This window comes from Ammospiza caudacuta, chromosome 15 (genome assembly GCF_027887145.1).
Source record: "Ammospiza caudacuta isolate bAmmCau1 chromosome 15, bAmmCau1.pri, whole genome shotgun sequence".
Lineage (NCBI taxonomy): Eukaryota > Metazoa > Chordata > Aves > Passeriformes > Passerellidae > Ammospiza > Ammospiza caudacuta.
In genome coordinates this window covers 8,503,262-8,528,095 of record NC_080607.1, presented here as the reverse complement: position 1 = coordinate 8,528,095, position 24,834 = coordinate 8,503,262, and the positions used below count along the sequence as shown (strand labels likewise).

Sequence of the window (24,834 nt, the reverse complement as noted above, 5' to 3'; positions counted from 1 at the left end):
ATGAGCATGAGATCCAGGCAGGATTTGGGGTGTACAGCATGAGATAACTGAGAGGGACCCCCGTGACGAGCAAGCAAATGATTAGCATTTCAAACAAGTCAGGATGCTCAGGCAAAGTCAACTGTTTTGCTAGTTCGGGCCTAAAATTTTCTATGTCAATGAGAAAGATGTAATATCATCAGGAAAAAAAAATAAACCAGCATAAAAATATAGTTATCTTGTGTGCAGAAATTTAAATTTCATATATGTAAACTTAATAGAAAAGCGGGTAATTTTGAAAGAAGTGGATTTAAAGAATTCTATCACTATGAAGATGGAATTGCAACTTCATATTCCCAGCAAAACTGTATGTACAACAAAATATTCCCAGTGAACTAAGAGAAAAGAAATAATAACTTCAATAACCAAACAATTGACTCTAACAATCTTTAACAACAGGAACTCAGACTAAATGAAAAATTCAATGACTTATCTAGCAGAGCTGTCCAAATTTAAGTATTTGGCCAAATATAGCAGTGTTTTGTCTAGGACTGCAGGGATCTGAGATGCTCATCTCCTTCCACACATAAAACCTGCATCAATTCTTTCTGGCCTTACCCAGACCAAGGTATTAGCAAACAGAAAATGCATCTCCCAAAGATTGTTCACAAAAGCCCCTTGAGCTTCCACACACAGGGTTTGTTTCTTACAGCAAGTTCACTGACAAAGAGCTGAAACACCACCCCTTGAGAGCAACACTGCGGCCACGTTTTTAAAGGGATAAAGAATAAATCAAATTGCAATTTCAGGGCGATTTCTGTGAGGCAGAAATAATCTTGGAATGCTCTTGTAAACACTGCTCTGCTTGAGAAACCACTGTGGTGTTTGGGCAGGGGCTGCCCATGTCCCTGCTGCAAAGGTGGGCAGGAGCAGAGAGCTGAGGGCATCCCACCGTGTCCTCAGCACAGACATGGCAAACAGCAATTCAGCTGGCTTATTATTAGATTAGGGCAAGATGTGAAAGCAGGGATATGCTCTGTTTGGTAGCTGCAGGACTGTGAGGAGATAGGAATGCCAGCAGTGGACACTGCTGCAGGGCAAGCTCATCAGCAGTGGGACATCAACACGGCTGGGGGATGAATTATCAGAGATGCTGAACACAGCCTGCTCCTCTGAAATAAATTAGCACAGTGATCATCTGCTTTGAAGATTAGACTCCTGAATTTAAGGATTTCTGAGTCCCAGGTTCTCATAAACACAGTCACATTCCCAGGACGCTCAGGTTTACAGAACCACGGCTCAAGCAAAGCAACCCTCAAACACAAAATGTGAATAAATTTGGGATTTAAGGAAGAGTAACATCCAAAGCATTTGTATAATCATCCCTAATGCTCTGACTAATGACAGTGTGAGAACTCTGAACAGAGGGAATTTCAAGGCTTATTAATTCCCCTAGTTGGATTCGCTTTCCCAGTGCATCTTTGCTCCCCTATTCCCTATTAACCTCCTGTAATGAAAAGGAGAAGATTTTTATCGCGGACCATTTCCGACAGACGTACTATGCTTAATTTTCCATCATTAGGTTTAATACAAACCCAATTTCACAATTGGCTTCTCCGAGGAACCTGCAAGTAATGCCACATTTTTATCAGCCCCAATTAAAAAACATTATGAGATCCCAATTCAAGAGGGAGCCTTAAAACTAATGTGTGGTTCTGGTGCTAATTCGGGCAGGGCACACGCAGAGCACAGGCGACTTTTAAAATGGAGCTCAGATCAGCCAGCTGCTTTGCAGGCAATTACTAATTTCTCTCTTCATCAGTTCCTTTAATTCTGGTGTACTTGGCTCTCTTCTCAGAGTAATGTGTCACGGGGAGAGGTGAGAGCCAGGAAAGTGGTGGCTTGTTCTTTTCAGACAGCTTCCCTTAAGGTAGGCACTCATGGTGTGGAGGTGGGACTAAAAGAAGGTGCTCAGCAGCAAAGAGGGGTCTGTCTCTGGCCTTTGAGTCCATAGTGACAGCTGGTCTTTTTGGTCAATGAGATAAAAATTGGTGCAAGTCCCTCTGATTGTAGGAACAGCTCTTGTGGCACAGAAGCTCAGAATGGTTTGGGCTTGGAAGGGACCATCTCATTTCAATATTCCAGGGTGCTCCAAGCCCCATCCTACCTGGTCTTAGACACTTCCAGGGATCCAGGGGCAGCCACAGCTTCTCTGGACACCCTGTGCCAGGGCCTCAGCACCCTCAGAGGGAAGAATGCAAAGTGTGGTCTGTGGCAGCACCAAGCACTGTTTGTGTGCCTCAGTCAGGTGATTCTGCTTGAAGAAAAGCACCACACAATGTGGGTCACCCCCTCTCCACCCTGGGACACACAGCTGAAACTGCTCAGGCCATCACCTCCTCCAGTCCTCTGTGACAAACACATCATACATGGCACCTGAGCTACCTGCAAAAAAAATCCCAACGCCAACAACAACAACAGCGCTGGACTCTCAGTTACTCCCACCAGCATTTTATCTAGGCCAAGCAAAATATAGAGGGGCTTTTCTGGGCACAAATTGCTGTGTGTGAGCTGAGCTTAACGCTTCCATGTTCTGCTAATAAAGGCTGATGCAGGTTACACGTTGTTCCCTCTCCATCTAATCACCCCAGAGTGTGGAGCTAAGCGCGGTAATGAGGCGCTCGGGGAGACCAGCACCTATCAGGATGTGTTTGCAGCAATTCTGTGAACAATTCAAAATGCAGGTGGGAGGGGAGGTAGCAGCACACTAATCTCTCACTAGGACAGTCAACCAAAAGAGTCTTTGGAGGGCTGGCAAACAGGCTTTGCTTTTCCTTCTGGGCGCAGCTATAAAGCACATCTCATTCCTTTTGGCACCATTATCACTGGGAAAGACAACAAAGGTTCCAGCAAAGTCAGGCTGCTGCTTTAATTGTTGTAATAAAGGCAAGTTAAAGAAGTTAAAGTAATTTTCCACAGTCCCTTTTCTCTGTCTGCTTCTCACAAACATTTCCCCGGTCCCCTGCAAATGAAAATGACTTTGCAGGACAAATTGGCCAAGACTTTGTACTAAATTTTTGGCAGTGCCTATAAAGCATGTGTGCCTTTGGTGAGTTTTCAGTAAGAAAAGCAAAACAGAAAAATAGTTTTTGTTATTTTTTTTTTTTTTAAGTGGGAAAGTTGCAGGAAATAATTCACTCTACTACTCAGAAACTACTAAATGTAGAGGATCATGCATCAGGTGTTTTTTTTAAATTATATTTCATGGGCACATTTATCCTAGTTATATATCCTTTTGCTTTTGATAGGAACTCACCCCATCACATTTCACTGCACTCCAAAGATGGAATACCATTCCAAGAAATGATTCAAATTAAAACATTTCAGGAGGTGGTGATTCCATTCTGACCCCAACAATTGTGGCGATGGTTAATTACCCTTGCTGACTAAACATTTCTTAATTGCAATTTGATTTTGCCTAGCTTCGATTGCGGGCACTGAATCTTATTATACCTTCTGTTAGATTAAAGAGCCCTCTGAGCATTTGTAATCCTGACCCGTGCAGGCACTGATCAAATCACTTCTTCAGCCTCTCTTTGATCAAGTAAATCAATTGAGAGCTTCTGAAGTCTCATTAGGGCAGGCTGCTCAGGGCCCCGGTTCCTTCCTAGAACAATCTCCAACTTTCCACAGTTCCATTTGTGCAGCTGTAAATAAGGCAGGTATTCTGCATGTGGCTGGGAACACACTGTTGGTGACAGGATTGCTTCTAAAATCAGCAGCTTGTGACAGCAAAGGGTGTTGCCAGCTTGTTTGTTAACCCTTTTCAGTGCCACTCTTACTCCCCATATTAAGATGTCCTTTGCCAACTCAGATGTTTTGATTCTGGAAGCTGGCATTTTCATGAAGTGTCCCCACCCACTAAGCCTAATTTTCTTTCTAACTCCCAGAATTTTCTACGATTTTAAAGTCTTTTACTATCAGAAGGATATGAGCTTTAAAGTTCCTTCCAACCCAAACCATTCTGTGATCAGCTTGAGAGTTCACCTAACACCCTGAAATTTTGTAGAAGACAGTAAATTAGTGATTCCCTGTCTCTTACACAGTTTGGCCAATTGGGAAACTCTTCAGGTATCTTGGCTCATATGTTTAGTGTGAAACTGCAGATAAGCAAATGTAACAATGCTGACCTCACATATTCTCAAATTCTCCCTGCCTATGAAATGGTGATTTTTGTGAATGCCTTTGCAGAGGAAATAATCATGAAGTTGCTGGGATCAACCCTGAGGTCTTGTTGTGCCCAGAAGTAACAGAGTCCAGCACACAGAGAGGAGCTGAAGCAGAGGTCACTTCAGTGGAATCTTCCCCCACCTGATGAGCAGCCCTGACAGTGAGTTATTATTGCTTGCCTGCTGCTGCACCACCTTGTGTTCTGTACTTTTGTGCTTCTCAGACAAGTAAAACAAATATGTTTGCCTCCACAGAAAAACTGATGAACTTCTCCATAAATGTCACAGATAAGATGAAGAGCAGATGAGAAATTAGATTGCCAGTGTGGAAGTGGCTCTGTATGATCAGAGCCCTGTGCAACATCCCAGTGAGGCTGCTGGGAGGGGTCCTGCTCACCCAGAGCACCTTCAGGGATTAAAGCTTTAGATGCTTTTATAGAGATCATTTGTTTTGTAAACACAGTTAGGCTGAGAAATTGATATCTGGGCACAGGGTATGATGTTGTCTCCTGACCAGAAAACTCAGCCATGCCTCTCACAACTAAAAGCAAAGCTGCACTCTTGTGTCATCTTCTACACTTCTCTCAAAACTTTTGCTTTAAGGCCCACAAATTCCTCCTGTGACTAAAATGACAGGGCTATCATATCTGCTTATATTCTTTATTCTCTTAGCCTTGGCAAGTGATAAGATGCGATACGACATCCTTTGCACAAAATAAATTATGTTTTGAGTGGTGTTTGTGATGGATTTAATTACACACAGAGCCAGTCTCTCCACACTAGAGCAAAGGCTGTCAATTCTTTGACATCTTCCGAGGGTGACTAGAGCATGGCTAATACCTCTTCCCTCTACACCAGGGATATGGTGCAAGATGAAAAATAATTTGCTTTTTTGTGTGTGTCAAGGTTTTATTATATGATAAATACCCAGCTCTAATATTCTATCTACAATACCAGCAGTGGTATGGCAAACTGAAGGCAAAACACCATTTATCTAATGATATCAACTGAGCTCTGAAAAGGCACAGTCCTTAACAAAGCCTTCTGACAGCAGGCTTGACAGAGCACAGAGGGTGCACCTTTCATTTCAAAGGCTTGAAGAAGCCACATTTTAAAAAGTAGGTAATTTTTTTATAGATTCTAGAACTTTGTAAGAATTGCTTGGTTAACACCAAGCATAAGAGTATTCTAATCTTATAACAGCATTCTAATAAGAATATTGAAGTATTCTAAGTGTATTCTAGCATAAGAGTATTGTGATCTTATAAAAACTACTACATACATTTTCTTCATCAGGTAACATAGAAGAAAATCCTGTTAAAGGTGCAAAGAAGATGCTTTGGTGAGGTGGCCAATTATTTGGGATTATTTGGTGGAAATGTAAATGGGAAGCTCTTTGGATGTGTGGAGCTCACCAAGCCAATTCTGTCTTTGCCTCCTCAGTGAAAAGAGGCTGCCAGACCAACCCACCTTCCAGAGACATTCACTTACAACTGGAAAACATCTGCAAACTTCAAAACAGCACATGAAACTACAAGCCACTAAAGACTGGAAGAGAGGGGTTTCCAGTTCTGCAGGCAGGAAGAAATGTAAGAGAAATTCAGCTCAAGGCCCAGCCTGCCAAGATCTGAACCTTTGGTGCTCACTCTGCTCCTGACAAACCCCAGCACAGAAAAATACTGGGAAAACCTCTCCCACAGCTCCTTATTAGAGGCTAGCTTGGCCTGGAAGGCTTCTGATGCAACTGAGCAGGTCAAACCATGGAATTTTTGAGCATCCATTGCATAAAAATCACTCATCCCACAGTAAAAATTCAGTGGCAGAGGCTCCTGATAAAGCAGCAATACTGGCTTCTTATCATCTTTGAGTTATTCAAACTAGACTAGGGGTGTACACACAGCAGAGTGGTTAGGGGTGGGCAAAAAAGCTACAGAATCTAAAATCCATGGAAAATTTCTATGTCTTTCTAAGCACAGCCAGTTTTTTGTCTCAGTCTTTGCATCAGAGAGCTCTCTCTGCTTGTTCTGCCCATCTGCAGGCACTAAAATCCCTGTTCTGTCTGGAGGGTGGTGACTCTTGTGAGGATCCTCATGAGCAGCTGGAACGAGAACAAGGCTCAATGTCCTTTCCTGCTGCCAGGAGATGCCAAGGGATGCAAGGGAAGGACATCCTGACTAAAATCCCTGTTCTGTCTGGAGGGTGGTGACTCTTGTGAGGATCCTCATGAGCAGCTGGAATGAGAACAAGGCTCAATGTCCTTTCCTGCTGCCAGGAGATGCCAAGGGAAGACATGCTGGTTCCCCTGATGAGATCTCCTGAACATCTTCAAGAGATGCTGGACATGAATCTTTTCTCCAAAAATAATCCCTAAGGTTGTGGTACCTCATCTTCAAGTGAAAATCTACCTCATTTATTTTTTAGTGTTAAATAACACTAAAAAATAGTGTTATCTAACACTATTCCCTATCTCTAAGTAAGGATGTTTGAGCAAAACATTTAAAATGCAGAGTTGTCCACAACTGGAAGAGAAAATGGTTTCACTAAAAACATTAATAAAAAAGCATTAATAAGAAATTGAGATAGAGGCAAATCCCAAATCTCCTGTATCTTCCATGTCACAGCCAAGCCTAGGGAGACATGCAATACTGCAAATATAGAACATTTATTAGCAGAAAGCATAATAGATGGGAACAAACGGTACTGAATTGCAGGTACAGATATTGGTAGTGGTATGACTAATCCCTTTTCAAGATATGTTTTTCTTCCCAGGGAATTAATATTAATAAACATCAAAAATTAAACTTCTTTTGCTCATACAGCCACATCTAACATCTGATGGATTTGTCTGAGAAACCAGAATGCCAAGGTTATAATTTGTCTGCAAGTCACAAGATAGAAATTTCTCCAATGTAAGGGGCTGTTTCACAGGCTGTTAAATTCAGGTGGAACTGGGACAGTGACCAGTCTGTGTAATTTATGTCTTTAAAGTGCTCTGTACTTAACTTCCCATGTGTAAAACAGGGATATCAATCCTTACACAGATATAGTGCTTAGTAGAAAATTGAAATATTTTTGAATACATAAGCACAAGGCTGGTTAGATTCCTATTTCCTCTTTTTCATCTATAAAATTTTGAGTTTTAAAAGTTTTGGGGGCTTTTGCTGTGGCAGGAGAAGCACAGAGGGAACCCGTTCCTTGCTCCAAGAGTACCAAGAGTGCAGTTCACATCTTAATTCCATCAGGGCAGAGGGGGGAAAACAGCTCCCCAAAGAATGACCAGGCTTTTCCAGATGCCAGACAGACAGAGTTTGGTATCTTCCATCAAACTGCAGGTCAGAGCGTTGTTTCTAAAGTGCAGCCAAAAGAGAATCCTGCCTTTAGGCTTTTCTGCTGATGACACCGAGCCTCTGGGAAATGAGAGCAAACCTTCTGGGAAATGGAGACTTTTCCTTCCCCACCCCATTCAGAGCATTTTGGCAGGCAGCAGGATGGATGTGTGTGTTGTGGCAGCCCCTCCAAGCCTCTGTGCCAAGTGACAACCCAGGAACCACTGGTTGTCATTTCTTCCAGGTCTAACTGTGGCCCCTCCGCATGTTCTGAGTGACGTTTGAAGCAGTCACGGCAGTTTACTGTGTCTGGAAGGAACATTTATTGTGGATAATCCAAAATGATAAATCCCACTGGCTAGATTATGATCAGCCACACATCATCTTTCTGCTCCATAGAGTAAGAATTAATAAATCAGAGAATCAGAGAGGTTTGGGTGAGAAAGATCACTCAGTTCCACCCTTTACCAGGGGCAGGGATACCCTCCACTGCCCCAGGGTGCTCCAAGCCCTGTCCAACCTGGCCTGGAACACTTCCAGGGATCCTGGGGCAGCCACAGCTGCTCTGGGCGCCCCACAGGGCAGAATTCCTTTCTGATATCTAATAGAGCCACAGAACAGCCTCTGCCTCTCAGGACGTTTGTTATCCTCTCAAATCCATACCTGACTGCCTGAAAGATTTAGCATTTAACTCGCAGCATACAGAACCAGGTGGATCCACTTCCCAAAACCCAGCCAGGAATTTCTCCAAATAACCTTTATCCATGCAACTTCACCCAAAACTGCAGCTCTCACCTGCTGCACATGTGCAAGTCCTCACTTAAATGTGCAACCCTTGAGGCAGGTCTAGCTGAGCCTCACACACAGCACAGGAGGGTGGTTTTAAATGGAAACAGGGTAATTCAGAGTAGATACAAAGAAGAAACTGTCTATAAAAAGGTACAGGTTGCCCAGAGGGGTGGAAGATGCCTCATGCCTGGAATGTTACAGGTGAGGTTGGATGGGGCTCTGAGCAATCTGGTCCATAGGAAAGTGCTCCTGCCCATGGCCTAAAGAGCTTTTAAAGATCCCTTCCAACCCAAACCATTCTGTGGTTCTGTGTCAGCCGCACAGGCACAACCAGCTGGGGGAGTGGGAAAGGGGCCCAGAACTCCAAATCTCACGGACAAAAAAACCCAATATATGTCACCATGGTATTTTCTGAAAAATCCCTTCACCAGGATTTCTTCTCTTGGCAAGATGAGAAGCCTCAGCTTCTCCATGTTTTGCTGCTCAAGAATGTGGTCTGGAGATTGTTTATCCAAATATGTGAATTGGTTTTAATTAGTGACCAATCATGGTACAGCTGTGTCAAGGCTCTGAGGAGTCACGTGTTTTTATTATTCATTCTTGTTAAGCCTTCTGATGTATCCTTTCTCTTTCTTTAGTATAGTTTTAGTATAGCATAATATAATATAATATAATATAATATAATATAATATAATATAATAATCAGCCTTCTGAGAACCTGGAATAAAATTCTCATCTCTCACCTCATCCTGGGGACCCTCACAAACACCACAAACATATCCTTGAAAAAATGACTAAACCTTAATTTTTGAATTTTTCTTTCCTTCGAAAGCAATTAACAGCAATAACAAAACACAAATGAAACAAAAGTTTTCTGATGAACCCACGAGCACAGGATTAATTCTGATTTTGGAGTGTTATTTTCATTTCACAGAGAGTGTTTTTGCTCTCCAGCTCAGCCCAGCACACCATACCTGTCCTCTTACCTAACAGCGTGGTCGATGGGACGGTGTCTGATGAAACTTTGAGATGGAATTCCGTTCACCCACACGACAGGGATTCAATGGAAATCAACAGAGGATCAACAGGAAAAGAAAAGTTACAGAAAATGAAAACAAGGTTAGCTGTGCCTCGCACTCGGAAGCCTCGGTCTGTTATAGGTTATATTGGGTAACGTACAAAAGCAAAGAAAATTTAGGAATGAAAGAAAAGTCTGGCACTAGTACCTGAGTAGTAGGAATTCAACATAGATTTGCTCTGAAGGGTTTTGCTTTGGACAGAAAATGAACAAGGAGAGGGTGATGCTAGGTAGGAAAGACATAAGGAAAAGACTTTAGACATATATTAAGAGAGAGAAAGAGAACAGGGAGAATGTTCCTCAAAGAACACAGTAATATGGGATATATAAGGCTTATCAAAATGAATTATATTTTTCATTTCAACATGCATATTACATTTATTACATTGTCATCATGATGGATTTTCTTTAATATAAGCACTCCAGACCCCAAATATAGGATTATAGTTACTGTAAATCAATGTGTTCCTAAATAGGATACACACAGAGCTACATTCATAGGTCTATATTCTAAATGTTCTTTTTTTTTTTTTTAACCAAAAGAACAAACTTAGGGTTTTGTCTCTAAGAGGAAATTCCTCAAAAATGACCCCCAGAATACAAACTACAGAGAATCAGTATTGACAGTAAAATAAACCTACTCAAACACAATGTACCACAAAAATACACAGGTAGGGTAGCAATTTTTTGGTTAAAACATTGCAACATTACAAGGGACTTGTTCTTCAACCCAGAACTGTTCATAGCAAATCCTATAATCCCTTCCCCTGTGAGCTGGGTTCTGTCAAGCATCCTTGCCTTCCCCCATTACAGCATTAACTTTCTCTGGACAAGAATCTACAAATTTCCATATTAATCAAATATTTTTTAAAAGGAGGAAGGGCTCAACATCTTCATGGTAGATTCTTGTCTTGATAGTAAATTTATGAGGCTGGTTTACACCTACAGCAGCAAACATGCACATTCTTATGGTAATCCATCACATTCGAAGGCATATTCTTTTGTTATCACTCTGCATTCACTCTCAGAGTTACAGGCATTTATATATCTCTTCCTCAGAATGTTGGGAAACAAGCTAATACAAATCTCAGTACATCAGAAAGATGACAACAGATAACACAGGAAAAACTATTCCATAGCCCAACAGAAGTAGATAAAACTCAGTGTACATCAAAGTAATTTCAGAAGCAATTTTTTGTAGCTACGGAGCAAACATTGCTTTAAAATTTCAAGTTATTCTATGGGGACAACCAAAGAAGTCACTGGTCTAGGGAAGTCCATAAAATCAGAATTACTCCTGAGCAGTTTATAATCATCTGGTTCATGAACTCACTCTCATTCTGCATTCTCACACCTTATTTTCAGACCTACATGACTTGGAAACACATTAAAACAATCCAATTCCTCTCTGCTGGAGCTCTGCCCCAGCTGCCTTAACTCACAAAGTTCCTCTGCTCTGGGGCCTCTTGCACTTTGCCAGCCTAAATCAGAGGAAACCCTGCTCTCACCACACTGAGGGCATGGCCGCGTTTCAGATAACATCAAATAAGATCTAAACACATCAATTGGTTTGCCCAGTGTCCCAGGGCAAGGCCACACTCAGGGCTTGGGGCAGGACTCAAGTTTTTCTGGAATTTGGGAGTGTAAAAGAACTCCTAGAGGCATGCTGCCCTTTCAGAGCTGCTGAGGATGGATTTCCAAATAAACACCTCATGTCAGTGAGTTTGATTAAAGATGTTATCAAATGAGGTTTATGACATGAATTTGTGTTTGTGACATGGGGCAGTGACTTTTAAATTCAGATTAAAAAGAGGGAAAAAACACCAAATAAACCCAAACAAAACCAAGAAAAAACCCAACCCAAAACCAAAACAAATTAAAAACTAAACAAAAAAACCTAAACCAAAACAAATATCCCCCAAAACCCACCAACACAAAAGAGAAGTTTCTTAAAACTTTGGGGAACTTGTTTCTGAAATCAGTCAGGGTGTATAATGAGATGTATACACAGGGCTGCTTTCTAACTAGCATTTCTCACAGGCACTTGGGTCTCTAATCAAAGGAAACATGTCCAGAGAGGATTTCACATCAGGGTAGAGATTAAGACTTCATTAAAAATTCTCTTTGTGCTCCCTGGAGTGGCACGTGAGGCCACACAGATCCCTCCAGTCATGAAGAGTGGTGAAGGCTCCTTCCTATTCTGAAAATTATTCTTTAATTTTTATAATACTTCCTAAACTAGCAAACCCCTCAAGAGTCCCATGGAAGCCAGTAAAAGGGAATTTAGTACATTTTCCTTTTATGCCTTTGATAAAATGTGGGCTCGTCTTTTATTTTTAAATTATTTTAAGATTTTTTTTACTAAAGGAAGTGTCTCATGTCCACAACCCTACAAGTCCTTAGACAGCATTTAGCAGGTCACCTAATTATGAGTGAAAATTATCCATGGGGCAGGAGTAAGAACTTCACCTTGCTGTGCTTGTCTTCTGTGAAGATCTTTGCATCTCACTGATCATAAAATCATGGAAGATTTTGGAAAGGTGTGAATTTTGATGGTTCTTGGTACAAATAGATCCCTTAATAAACCCTGAGTGCTACTTGCCTACACCTCCCTCTCATCTTCTTGTTCTCATAAGTGAAATCACACTGGCTTGGTAACTTATGGTAGTGGTTCTGACGCAGAACTCAGATCCCCACTTCCAGAATGCTCCGCCTGAAGCATTAAAGCCCCTCCTTCATCTGTGTCCCTCCTGCAGGGTGCCTGCAGAGATGTCTCCCCCCAAAATGGGATGTCAAACAGGTAAAGCATTAATTAAAGCACCTTATTAATCAGTCCCCAGCAAAACTGGCTGCATTTTAATGGTTGAAATGCTCAGAATCCAACAGCTCCTGCCAGAACCCCTGCAAGGATGCCAGGGTGGGACAGGGAATTCTCCTGGACAAGGCTGGTCCATGGCAGTTCCTTTGCGCTGATCCACTGCTGCCCATCCCATCTCTGCCACACTGCCCATGATTTCTGTGTGCTCACAACGCCCTGCACACCCTTCTGGTCAGTGCAGACACTGGGGGGCAAATTTAGGCCCACTTTGTTTCCCATTTCCCACCTTGCTCCATAATAACCCTGCCCTGAGCCAATGTCCACAGGTGACTGTGCTGCTTCCCAACATCCCTGCACTCCAGGGAGCTGCTCTGCCACTGCCAGGGCCATCACCTGCCTTTCATGGAGCTGGGATATATTGATAGCTTAAAAAAACCCAAGATACTTGAGAGAATGACCAACTGTGACTGCTCATAATCCCCAGGTAAAAGCAGACAAGCTGAAACAGCCACAGACCAATCTATGTTTCACCAAACACCTTCTGTGGTTCTGTGGAGTGTCAGAGAGAGAGGCTGAGTCAAAAAAAATCTCTAATTTCAACACCTGTATGTATCAGTGAGAATCCTGCAGGATAACAACTAACACTGCAGAATGGGAAGAGGGATGAGGGGCTTTGCTTCAGGTCAGGGAAGATAAATGCCCAATTCTCTTCCTCTTTTCAGCAAGACCTGGGGTCTTGATGCCTCAACAGAAAACACGGGGCTGATAAGGAGGAGGGCAGCTGTTCATTTTTTATCTCCCTCATGGTGCAGAGCATCAGGCAGCACCTTGAAAGTGGGATTTTTTAAATTAATTGATTTAGAAATAGTCCTGTGTGGTGGCAGGCAGGGAAACAGGGTAAGCAGCAGCAGGAGGACGGGCAGGACTCGCCCAGGAGCAGAGCAGGGGCCAACTGGAGGGAGATGGGAAAAGAAAAGCTTCTGTAGGCACTCCCTGAGTTTGTTCTGTCTGAAAAGTTATCAGAATTGTTGTGACAGAAAGTAAAAGCCGGAGGCAAGGACACAAGCCCTGCAAGGACATTTCATTCTGCAGGTAAAGTTGCCTGCAAGTCACTCAAATAACTGAGGGATCCCACTTAGCAAATTGTCTTGTTCTGTTTGATTGCTTTTGTGAGCTGGCAAGGTGATCCTGGCATTGAAAACACTTTGCTTCTCTTGGTGGGCTCTTCCTGCAAAAGGAGAGGGGCATTTCCTCATCCCTGCTGCAGCCAGCTGAGGGCAGGACAGAGAGGGTGGCTGCCCATCATGGGCTGCTGTGAATGCTGTTTACTGTTGGCAGGCAAACAAAAAACAATTTTTAAGAATGAATCCGACTGCTGCTTAATTCTGTTGATTTCAACAGCTCTGGTGGATAAACCCTCTAAAACTCTATTAGTTAGCAGGAAGGTTAAGAAATAATCCTATTATGTTATTCAAAAGTAGGCCTGTATAGAACCCACAAGTATTAAACTCCATTAAGGCAATTTATTTTATTTTTCTTTTCAAGGAATTCTTTTACTCATAAAATTCCTGTATCAGCATGTGCACACTACTGCACAGAACTTACCTCCAACACCTCAGCATCCTGGACTTGGCAGTAAAAAATTTGGAGAAATCACGAAGGTTTATTGATAAGTCTTTCTCATAGATATGAGAGGGAAAAAAAATAAATATGAGGAAAAGAAAATAAAAATAATCCACCCATGACTGATTCAGGTTAGGGGAAAGCAGTAATAAAATCTGCAGAGATGTCAGACAAGTAAAGATCTAACTGATTAAAAAAATTGAAAACCTGGAGTGCTGTTTCTTTACAAAATTTGATACATCGTATTTTCTACAGTTGCCATTTCAAGCAAATGAGTCAGCTGACTTAATTAGCCTGTCAAAATAACAAGGGTGGGGGGAAAAAGATAAGGTCACATTTCAAGCTCGTCTCTTTTCTAATTTTCTGGTTGGAAAAAGAATCCCCAAACTTTCAGAAGCCCAGATTCTGAGGGAAGTGTTGAACATTTGATTTTCCCCACACTCCAGCCAAGCTGCCTCTGCTCTTTGGGGATACAACACTGTCTGCTGCTCTCCTGGCCTTCAGAGATATGAACCCCACAGAACTTTTGCTGCCTCCTTACTAAGATAGAGCTACTCAGCACCAGAGAAAATTAGATCTAGACTGAAGTCAATTTAATATCAGAGAGAAGTGTTCCCTGCCAGCTTTGGCTGCCCCAGACACCTATTTATCCATCTCACAGGTGTGCTACACAGAGTGGCAGTAGCAGCACATGCAGATGGGATTTGACATGACCTGCAGAGAGGGAAAGGAAGAATTCACTCAACCTGTCCCACTCAGGGGAGGTTTCAATGATAAACCACATTTTCTATCTTGAGAACTTCCATTTTAGTAATCAGGGGAAAAAAAACCTTCACTAAAGATGCTTAGTAAAGAGTTCTAGTACACACTTGAGTTTCAGAGCTGTCCCTTGTCCAGACTAACAAGCTGTGTGTCAAAAGAAGGAGTGACATGCCCATAGTGTCTAAGTTTAAATTTATTTAATACGAAAAAAGTTTACAAATCCACCATGCAATCCACCATGCACTCAACCTGGATCTAGTGAGGCTAAAGTAGGACTTGGTGCTGCTTTACCCACAAAACTCTTTTAGCTACAGAGGTCTGGGTGGTTTACAAATGTTAACTAAGATCAGTTTTACTGAACCCGTGTGAAGAATAAACCGAGGACACAGACAAAGGAAGAAATGCTGTCTTTCCATTCCAGTTCTCTAGCCAGGAGACCAGGCCTGCTTTCATAACAATCTCATACAGAAAATGTTATTTCATCCCACAAGTCAACTAAGGGACTTGACTCTTCTACTCACAAAGGAAAAGTATTTCTAAACAACAAATAAACACGTGCCTCTTATTCTGATGCAGTTATTAGAACAAACTTTATAAATTATTCTCAGTAGATTTGGACCTAGAGGAATGTTCTCCACCTGTCTGACAGTGAAACCAGGGGCAATATCAGAGACATTCCAGATTTCTATGGAGCTTTTGCAACCATCTCTATCACTGCCATTCCTAACTCCTCAACATTGTGCCCAAGGGAATGGGTCCTTTTAAGAACCCAGAGCTCTCCAAGGGGGTCATATCCATTGCAAGCAAGTTAAACTTACTGAATCCATTAACATCTTGGCAGCTGGAAGAAAAAGCTTCTTCATTGTGAACAGCACTGAGTTTGGTGGAGGTCTTGTCAGAAGAAGCCACAGGACCCATCTCCCTCTGCGTGCTGGTCTGAGTCTCCTTCTGCTTCTTGGCTAGCTTCCTTTGGGTGGTTTGGAGAGGGGAGAAAGCAAGGTCAGTTTGCCCTTGTTAAAAACAAAACAATGGCAAAATATTTTGACAAAATTACCCCACCTGGTCAGACAAAATTACCCCACCCTGTCAGATGCAAGGCATGTGACAAACAGACCGCCAGGAAACCCCGCGGGTTTTTAACGCAATTTCTGGAGCGCGAGGAATATCGAGACACCAGCCTGCAGCTCTCCCTCCCCGTCACTCAATGCACAAACCCGCATCACCCCAGCAGTGGGAGTGCTACCTCAGCCTGGGAGAGGGTGCAATGGGTCCAAACCCTGGAGCAGGTGCCTTGGAGAGGGTGGAACAGGGCCAGCCCCAGAGCAGGTGCCGCGCGCTCCAGGAGGAGCAGAGGGCTGGGGATGAGAGCACTGCTCGCTCCAGAGGACCAGGACATCTGCATCCATCCCATGGGATGCTCCTCAAGGGAGCGTGAGACCCGGCTCTGTGCCACCTGAGAGCTGGAGCAGAGTTCTGTCCTGTCCCCAAGCACAGCAGTGAGGGCAGCAGCCCTGACACAGCCTGGAACTGCTCTGGGATGCCCAGCCAGCATGCCCAGCCATGGGGCATGCTGAAGGTTGAAGTTGTTTTAGCAATGTCCAAATATGGCCCTGTTCTGGGAAAATGGGTCTTTGCTTGTTTTGAGGAGACAGCAAAAACTTTGTCAAAAGCAACGAGCATGCCTGCTCTGAAAACACTAACAAAGCTGAGAACATAAGAGGCTCCTCTTTTGCAAACACAGAGCATAATAAAATGGAGAGAAGCAGGAAAAGTGAGCTGCTAAGCTTCTACTGACATTTGACTGCCCTGTGCTTCATTTGTATCAGAGAGCAAAACCCTTTAAAAATGAATGTGTGACATTCTACAATCCACACCTTGAAAAAATATCACACAAATCCCTAGCACCAGCAAAGAACTTTGCTTACACCACTTCCCTAGATAAGAAAATAAAATAAAAGGGAGAAAAACAGATTACTGTAAGAAGGAGCTTTAGTTTTCTTTCTCTTCTCCAACTCAAAGAAGAAAAAAAAATTCCTAACAACTAAATCATTTTGCAAAGAGGTTTTTATTCTCTAAAAACCACATGCTTATGGTAAGTACTACCCATCTTTCAAACTTAATTAGATTCCAAAAAAAAAGGTACTCCTTCCAACATAGTCTAACAGGCTCTATTTATGCCCAGAACATGTCAGAGTGGCATTTACAGGCAAGTTCAAGCACACAGCTGAGCCCCAGCCTTCAGGAGATGGGCAGCTTGGCCACTAAGACTTGTTTGGAAAGAAGGGTCAAGGAGAGCTAAATCCTTTGCCTATGTCTGTGGGGAAAGCCTGTTTTAAAGAAAGATAATCCAGATCAGGAGAGCACAGATTTATGGAAAAAAAAACTTGGATGTTTGCTGCAAACTTTTGAAGAAACACATGTATCTCATCTGCTCAGCCAGTTGGGGTTCAGCCATGTACAATTGATGGTTCCAATCCAAGCCCAGAGCTGTTCAAATTGGGTCCATCATCCCAGGGGGCTCACTCAGATCTCCCCACCCTGTGGTGCATCCACTTGTGCAGATGAAGATGCAAAGAGGGAAGCAGTCCTTGAGTGATGAAGCAAAAAGCTGGTGTTTAATGATGTTAAAAGCTTTGCTTCCAGCCTTCAACAGCCAGATTTAGGAGCTGGGAGCTGCAGACATGGGAGCCCCTGCTTTTTTTGTGCTGTGGTACCTGGGGTAACTAAAATAGCCTTGAAGTGTTTTAACTCTGCCGTGTGGATCTTTTAATACTGATGGTTTGCTAATCGTACATGCCTGTGTGAATTCCTTGGCAACAAGAATTAAAATCACTCAGTGGGAAACACTAATCCAAAATGCAGAAGTCCTTAATAACAAGCACTCTGGACTGCTGGGGTGAGCCACTACAGACCATGACTCCAATGGTTGAAAATGGTGAATCAAAAGGGGCGACTTCCTCATTCAATATAAGTTAAATTATTTGTGGCAATACTTATCTTTAAGTCCCCATTGCCTGGTATCTTTTCAGAAATGCCAACAGGCTACAAAGAGCAGGAATTGGCAAACTTGTTTTGTCTTTGAGTGAATGAGCAACAACATTTCTGCATGTCCTAGGCAGGAAAAAAATAACCCCAAACCCAAGCCCGTCAGTCCCCAAAGGCCTGCTTACAAAAGCCCTATGCAAAGGAGTTCTACCTGGTCCTGTAGAAGACAGAGAGGCCCCTAAAACATTGGCTTGAATGCCTAAAAAGAAAAGGTGACATGAGTTTAAAGTTCTCAATCTACCTCGTACACACAACCCAGGTCTGCATCTGAAAACGCCACAATTTTCTTTCCACAGCGCCTTATCAGTTTCCACCTTCCTCCCTCTCTGTTCCAAGAATGTAAAAATTCTTCATCTAAATTTAGAGGGAAAAGGAAGACAGATATCTTTTGAGGATTTCAGAGCTAAGCTTGCCAGACACATCAAGGGGCTCTCAGTTTCTAAACGTGCCTTTTCTGCTGCCGTTCTGTGTCTGGAGAGAGTGGCAGCACAGGACTAAGCCTATTTGGTCCTTACCATCATTATAATTCATAGAAAAGATTAGAAAATCAAATGACTAGCACTTTCCAGAATGTTAGGGATGTGACTTAAAACCCACAGCTAGGTAGAGGTTTATTTCCCAGCACGTCAAAAAAAAAAAAAAAAGCCTTTTGGAAATGGAAAAACATTTATCTAGAAATGCCGTTCCCAAAAATAGGGCACTCCAAGAGATCTCTGTGAATCACTGACAAGCCACGCTGGTGACATGGCTCCTGCTGTCCCCAGTACCCTGCACAGAGCCTCTGCAACACCCCAACAAAGCTGCTCTGGGAGCATCAGTGTGAGTCATGGGCTGGCTGCGTGCCCACAGTGCCCCCAGCACAGCTGACACCCCTCATGGAGCAGACACCTCCCCACTCATGCAATATGCAGCTGAAAAGGGGAGGGAATAAGGGACCAGGCAGATATTGGGGGGAAAGAGTGTGATACAATCGACACAGAATGTCAGGATGTGCATAAAATGATCTTAATGCTGGTTTACATCCAAGGGTAAAGGGAAATGTGGCAAGAAGGAGGCAGGAGTCCATGGATGGAGTTTACGGGGTTGCTCTTCTCAGTTTGGAAATGAAAAGATGATGTTTGCAAGCAGCACACACACAGAGGAGGGGTGAGAGAGATGCTCAAAGCTGAGTGAAAAAATGAAACCAGCTGTATAATCAGGCAGTTGATGCTGACCCCACTAAAGCAAGGAGAAAAGCCATAGGCAGTGAACACAAGTGTGAATTTGAGGGGAAAAAAAAGATGGAGATTTGATTTGGTTATTTTTTGAAACTTCTACTCCTATCAGAGACTAGACATAAAATCTGAAGCACTATATTAAAATTGTGGGAGTTCTACTTAAACAGTCAAGGAATGCAAACCTGCTATCAAGCACAAACCATTTACTGCCATGGGCATTAATCAGGAAGCTCCAGCAATATTTTCTGTTAGAACTATCTGCAGGATCAGATTCCTGTTTCATGGAGGTTTGGATGACTGTCAGGGATTATTTTTTAAAAGGAGCTTCAAACTCTTCTCTAACTTTTTCTATCAATTCTACATGCATGAACATTAAATCTGTAACTGCCACTCCTGGAGAACTCTCATGCACGTACGTTGACAGATTTAATTTTAGATGTTTCCAAGGATGGATTTTGTACACTGTGGTGTAGATTTGCATGCACAGGTAATTTAGACATTAGGTATAGATCATGTAAGTTAAACATGAAATTTCCTCCTACAGACACAAATTGCGTATTGCTCATTTTCAATAAGCAATTTGAGAAAGTAAAAAAAAAAAAATAATAAAATTCCTTTTAGAGAATTGTGCCTAGCAAACTCCTAGGAGTACACCTGTAATTTGTGATGGAATCTGCTCCAATTCAAGGCAGGCAGTGATGAACCATGCAAATCCCAGGGAACACTGATCAAACAGCAGATCTATTGGAAAGGATCTCCATGCCCTAAACCTGTGGTAGATGACAAATCCAATTTGGAAGAATGGTTTCATGCTGGTTTAAAACTAAGGACATGGCACTGTAACTGGTGATCACTGACTGGGTGATGCTGTTGCTCTGACTGAGGATTGGAGAGGGCTCTGCTGCCAACACTGCTCTTCAAATCAGAAATGTGCCACAGGGGCTCACACAAAGGACAGGAAAGGTAAAGCTGGAAATGATCTACAAGCAAAGACCAAAGGAAATGTGGACCTTTAATCTAGAGAAGAGGAAATCAGGTAGGGCTGATAGGCTTTCGGACATGAAAACACACCAGAGGGGAGTTGTTCTCCTGTCACAGACATGTTTTATAAAAAATCCTTTCCTTAGGATTTTTCCTCCTGAGAAGCTGACAGGCCTCAGGAACAAAATGTAAACATTGATTATCTGCATGCAACAGGTGCATCTGTGATTGGGCCATGTCGGTTGTTTTTAATTAATGGCCAATCATAGCCCAGCTGTCCTGACTGTCTTGGTCAGTCACAAGCCTTTGTTATCATTCTTTTTCTATTCTTAGCCAGCCTTCTGATGAAGTCCATTCTTCTATTATTTTAGTATAGTTTTAAAATAATATATATCATAAAATAACAAATCAGCCTTCCGAAACATGGAGTCAGATCCTCGTCTCTTCCCTCATCCTGGGACCCCTGTGAACACAGTCACATTCTCGCTGCTTGCAGGGGCTGGGGAGTGGGAAGCTCTGGGAAGCTGCTCATCCTAAACTGGGGAAGAGCTCCATGCAGGAGGAGCTGCCCACCTCTGAAGCCAGGGGGGCAGCAGGCAGGGAAATGTTGGTCACTAGAGGGGTGTGAGCAGAGCCAGAGGAGTGGGAGCTCAGGGCTCAGTGCTCAGTGCTCTGTCACACACCTGCTCCATGCTCTGGATTAAATGTGTGCTTCCTCACCTGCCCCTGCTGAACCTGCTTTCAACACCTGCTCTCCTGAAGTCAGGCTGTGGCACGAGCAGAGGGAAGTTGCTGTAGTAAAGCTGTAGTAAAGGTGTAGTGAAGAGCAAAGGCCAATGTCACAGAGCAAACTTCACAGGGCAGGAGAAAGTGGAGATAAGCCAAAAGAATGCCCTGAGTGTTTTGTGCTGTGGGTGTACAAGCACAGGCTCTTGAGAGTATGATCTAAGCTTGACTTGATCAAATTAATCACTACTTGTGGGGGATTATTTTTATATTTATTTTTTAGTTTTACTTACAACCAGACTTTTGACAAGCCAGGTGCACGTGGGAGCCATGCAGTATTAGTCTCTGCTGGTACAGACACCCACAAACCCTGCCCTCTGCAAGGCTGAGGCTTGCAATCACCATACAGACACATTCTAAATACCATCTCATCTACTTTCTGCATTTTGATATATTATTTTTTAATTTGCTTTCATTAGACAAGCATAGCCACTGATTAATGATCCTGTTTTCCCATCATCTGATGAGAAAAGCACCTAATGAGAATGTTTCTTCTTAAAATCCTGATTTAGCAAGCTGACCTGTGCAGGCAGATCCCACCATCCATGGAAATACTTGGAGATATTTATGTGTGAATGTGGCTCTACAGAGGTACACTTCTAAATAAAATAAAGGGACGTTTTTCTTTTCAAATGTCCCACAGATGGTGGCAATAAATTCAGCATAAACTTTGTTATCTCAAAAAAATCCAAGTATAAATTTAGCTTAATAACCTTTGCAATGTCTCCCATGAAAAGAAACTCCCAGCTAAAACCACCCAACAATTAAAACTGGTGTGAAATTCCAAGTGGGAGTTAAAGGGGCTTCCTACATTGCAATCATGTCCTTGGAGCTCTGGGCAGTTCAGGGAAAAGGAAAACATCTAGGCCATTGAGTCCTCTTTTCTAATAAATAACATTAAACTGAGTGCTTGTAACACATACATGAATCTCTGTATTTCCAGAAATTCTCCCCTGGTCTCATATTGCTCTTGATTAAATTTCATTCTGCAGCCATTACCCAGCCCAGGAGAAAGAAACAAACCAAAACAAACAACCCACACACAGAAAACATTTCCATTTATTTTCCTGGTGAGCAAATAATAAAATCATGATTTGGATTGCTGCAGTTGAAAATACTGTTGCAAAAGAGGTGTCTGTCACTAGATGCAAACCCTTCTGTAAACTGGATGATTTGATGTCTGTGCTTTACAGCTTCAGCTGGGAATAAAACCAACATCTTCCAGACCTGGCTGGGCTGATATCTTACACTGCACATTAAACTGAAGTGCAGAGAGAAAGCAGCAATTCTGTCCCAGCCTCAGACACCATTTGTGTTGGTGTAAATACAGAGTAACTCCTCTGGAAAGGTTCAGGCACAGGGATGCAAGGAGTGCTCCAGGACAAGAACTCCTAATTCCATCTCTGTCTCCTCACAGGATCTCAACCCACAAGCAATCACCTTTGCTGATGGGTAAACTGAGGTACACAAGATGATGCTGACCCTGCACAATGAGTTACAGCTCAGGAATCGAAGTCTCCTGGGTTGTATTTCCATTTAAAGCATGTTAAAGATCTTTATGACCTTCTCTTTCATCCTTTCCTATATGTTGTGGGAAGTTTTTAATCAAGTGTGTCTATACAAGAATCTCACAACAATTTACCTAATAACTATGCATGCCCAAAGCAGCTGCTCCTATAAGTGAATATTTTGGACTGGTCTCACCAGTCAGAGTGCAGGTACTCAACCATCTCACAAAACCAGATTTTCCAGTCCTGAATTGCAGCAGAACACAAGACTGGCTGAGGGCAGAGCTCCAGTCTAGAGATGACCAAAATGTTGTGGCCTGTCTCTGTAAAGACCAGGTACTCCTCAAAAAAGTCTCTGTGACTTTAACAGAATTATAATTTTGAGCTGCTTGGAATTTAATAGAATTATCATTATAGAATTATCATTATAGAACTGTTTGGAAGAGTTAGGATAGGAGATTTTGGTCCCTAACAAGAAGACAGAAGATGACAAATACTTAGGAGGAGTTATCTGAAAGCAGACAAGAATTGCTCTAAGAAACACAGCTTTGAAGTCCAGAAACTGAAACCAAACATGAAGGGATACAGTCCATATGGTCACATTTAAAGATGTGCCAGCAGATCTATTTGGGAACCAGCTTTTCAATAATGGTAACTCATTCAACTGAATTTTGCTTCAGGACTAAATAATTCATGCAAGGTCATAGCATAGAAACCAATTTTTTTTTAAAAAAAATCTGTATATATCCACATTGCTGCTGTTATTTCCACAACATTTCAAATAAACTGAAATCCAACCTCTCTGCTCATAGGAGTCCAGGGCAATTTGAATCAAGTTTGGGTAAGAATTGCACAGTCCTTAGCAATTCCAATTTTACACCCTATTTCATGTGAAATTTGAAACATGAAACTCAGTAGAACTTCACTGTGTGCTCCTTCATGGGCTCTCCTGCTTCCTTCCCTCACTACTAGAACATCCCTTTTACCTTGATTGTTGCTCAAGGGGGAAAAATTCCAAAGCAGAGCTTGGTTTTCCCAGTGCAGGGAACAGACCAGATGTGAGCCAAGAACGCAGAGCCTGGTGCATGTCACAGACACATTTTATGAAAAATCCTTTCCTTAGGATTTTTTCCTCCTGAGAAGCTGAGAGGCCCCAGGAACAAAATGTAAACAATGGTTATCTGCTGCTGTGGAATGCAACAGGTGCATCTGTGATTGGCCTATGTTGGTTGTTTCTAATTAATGGCCAATCACAGTCAGCTGGCTCAGACTCTCTGTCTGAGACACAAGCTTTTGTTATCATTGTCTTTCTTTTTCTATTCTTAGCCAGCCTTCTGACGAAATCCTTTTTTCTATTCTTTTAGTGTAGTTTTAATCTAATATTTATCATAAAATAATAAATCAGACTTCTGAAACATGGAGTCAGATCCTCATCTCTTCCCTCATCCTGGGACCCCTGTGAACACGGTCACAGGTGCTGGCAGTGTCTATGGTGAGGCCACTGCTGATGTGGTGCCTCCAGCTTGCAGAGCTGTCCCTGGGACAGCACCAGAGCTAAGGGTGAGCTCCTTGCAGACAGAGCATTTTGGGTGGGGTACTGGGGAGGAAAACTCTGTGAATTCTGCAAGCTGAGCCCCAGCCTCCAGTGGCTCCTGTGAACGCTCAGCTTGCCTGATGGCACCTCTGGCTTTTCCCTCGTGTGATGTGCTGCATGGGGGACATCTGCCTCATTAAGCCTTATTTAAGCCCTTCCTTCTGCCTCTGCTGAAGCTCATTGCAACCCCAGGCTGGGGTGACCCTCCTGAGGGTTTTCTCTTCACTTTTCCTGAGTCACTGCACTGATCCCTGAGGAAAAGGGGTCCAGCAAAGTGACCCACAGCAAACAGACCCTTGTGCTTGTTCTGGCAGAACAATCCTCAGCTGACTGCTTAAAGCAATGTTGTCCAGCTGTAAAATGGGTCACAGAGGGCTCGGAAGTTGATTCATCTCTTTAAACACACAGATCTCAAAATAAAATAAAGCAGGGAACATGCTGACCACACACTGCCTGCTGGAAAAAGACAGAATTATAATGGCACTGAATTTCTCAGGCAGTGGTGCTACTGGTTGTAAGGAAACCAAACAGTAAAGCATGAGAAATGTGCAGAAGAGGAAAGGTTCTAGCAATAAATTCAACTAGCTCCTAGCACCTTTGGGTTAGAACCAGCCCCTACTTTACACTGAGTTAACCTCCTCTTTAACCTGACTACTTGAGGTCAAATTCCATTCTGGGTGAACCAGTGGGAGGTCTAGAGGAAATGGAGTTGCTCTGCATTTACAATTACATCACTGGGCAAAGTCAAGACTCCTGATGGTGTCCTAAGGCTCCTCACATGCTTGGGAAGTGGGAAAGGTTCCTCCTTCAACAGCTTCCTGACAGGTCATGGAGAAACAAAACCCCTCCAAGCAGTGATGACTAGGGATCCTCCTTTGCCCTGTTCTTTGGACATAAAGCAATTTGTATGGAAAAGAAATCAGCTCCAGTTAAAATGGCAGCACATCAACCTCTCATTCTCCTGACTTGCTGAAACCAGAAAAAAAGCACCAAGATGAGCCAAGGAGGAACTGCAGGGAGGGCAAAGGAGGCAGATCCTGGAGCAGCAGACCAGGAGGGGCTGTCAGGGCTGGTGTGGCCCTCTGGACAGCTCGGTGGG

The 24,834-nt window shown here is 42.9% G+C and overlaps 1 protein-coding gene across 1 annotated transcript in view; it reads right to left on the bottom strand.

The window, feature by feature from the left end:
• The window catches only part of PTPRT (protein tyrosine phosphatase receptor type T), a 489,127-nt gene that overhangs the window by 47,967 nt on the left and 416,326 nt on the right, over positions 1-24,834 (bottom strand). Inside the window, exons 16-18 of the mRNA XM_058814983.1 lie at positions 15,423-15,571; positions 9,550-9,627; positions 9,310-9,345 (exon numbers count right to left, since the gene is read on the bottom strand). Coding sequence (XP_058670966.1) covers positions 9,310-9,345; positions 9,550-9,627; positions 15,423-15,571 — 263 coding nt within the window. The remainder of the gene's footprint in view (positions 1-9,309; positions 9,346-9,549; positions 9,628-15,422; positions 15,572-24,834) is intronic.